Raw genomic sequence first — 1,097 nt, 5'->3', positions numbered from 1 at the left:
CACTCATCGGTATATTATTCCATTCTTCCGTCAAATGCTCGAGTAACTGTGTCTTATTCGAGTGCTTACGAACTTTAACTCGGCGCTTTAATTCATCCCACAGATGTTCGATGGGGTTGAAGTCCGGAGATTGCAATGGCCAGGTTAAAACCTGCAGTTTTTTTAGCCAAGAGCCAACTCTTTACAAGACTTGAGGTGTGCTTCGGGTCGTTATCGTGTTGAAATATCCAGTTTCTTGGCATTTTGCGTTTGGCGTATCAAATTCTTCTCCAAGATATTCTTGTATATCGCAGCATTCATAGTTCCATCAATATTGACTAACGAATCAACGCCATAAGCAGAAAAAACACTCCATACCAACACGTTGCCTCCTCCATGTTTCATAGTTGGAATTTGATATCTTACATTGTTTCTGGTATCAACTGGACGTCGCACATGATGTCTTCCACCACTCCCAAACAGATTAAATTTTGATTCATCGGAAAATGCTACTTTTCTCCAATCTTCTACTGTCCAGTTTATGTGATCTTTTGCAAACTGTAAACGGGCCTTCTGATTCTTCTTGCTAATTAAAGGCTTCTTCACACCGATACGCCCGAACAATCCGACATCATGTAAACGTCTTGTAACGGTACAGCGGCTAACATTAGCGAGGTTTTCATCACGGAGTTCGCGAGCAATGTCATTTGCTGTTTTCCGCAGATTAGCAATTGACTTCATTTTAATCACGTGGTCTACTTTTTTTGTTGTTTTTTGCGGTCTTCCACTTCGCGGGCGATCCTTTAGATCATATCCAGCACGGTACTTAACTAATATATTATTAACAGTCGACTTACAAATTCCTAATAGCTCAGCAATATCACGAGATACTTTACCACTTCGCGACAAGCTAATAATTCTTTCTCGAATTGCCTGCTGCGTCTTTCGTGCCATGATGATACTCTGATGTCTATTGATCGATTACTCTTTCGGAAATAAAGTGATAAGCACTCAGTAGAAGCATAACATAAGTAATAAACACAGTGGCCAGGAACTTTTGAACAGTGACTTATTGAAAATGTGTTTGTAAACACACTTAATAGGTAACTTTGGATAAA

General features: G+C 39.7%; 1 protein-coding gene across 4 annotated transcripts in view; it reads right to left on the bottom strand.

Moving 5' to 3' along the window:
• Positions 1-1,097, bottom strand: part of LOC116847953 (zinc finger and SCAN domain-containing protein 21-like) — a 101,528-nt gene that overhangs the window by 56,403 nt on the left and 44,028 nt on the right. The window contains exon 1 of one of the 4 annotated variants that reach the window (XM_032823586.1): positions 876-1,057. The exons of the other annotated variants lie outside the window; for them this stretch is intronic. Within the exon in view, the coding sequence (XP_032679477.1) occupies positions 876-933 (58 nt within the window). The 5' untranslated portion in view covers positions 934-1,057. Of the gene's footprint in view, positions 1-875; positions 1,058-1,097 lie in introns of those variants that run through there. 4 annotated transcript variants of the gene reach the window in all.

The sequence above is a fragment of the Odontomachus brunneus genome, unplaced genomic scaffold (assembly GCF_010583005.1).
Source record: "Odontomachus brunneus isolate Ranch 3 - 2012 unplaced genomic scaffold, Obru_v1 Obru_scaffold_086, whole genome shotgun sequence".
Taxonomy (NCBI): Eukaryota; Metazoa; Arthropoda; class Insecta; order Hymenoptera; family Formicidae; genus Odontomachus; species Odontomachus brunneus.
The sequence above is the reverse complement of the archived record's forward strand: the minus strand, read 5'-3'. Positions and strand labels throughout refer to the sequence as shown.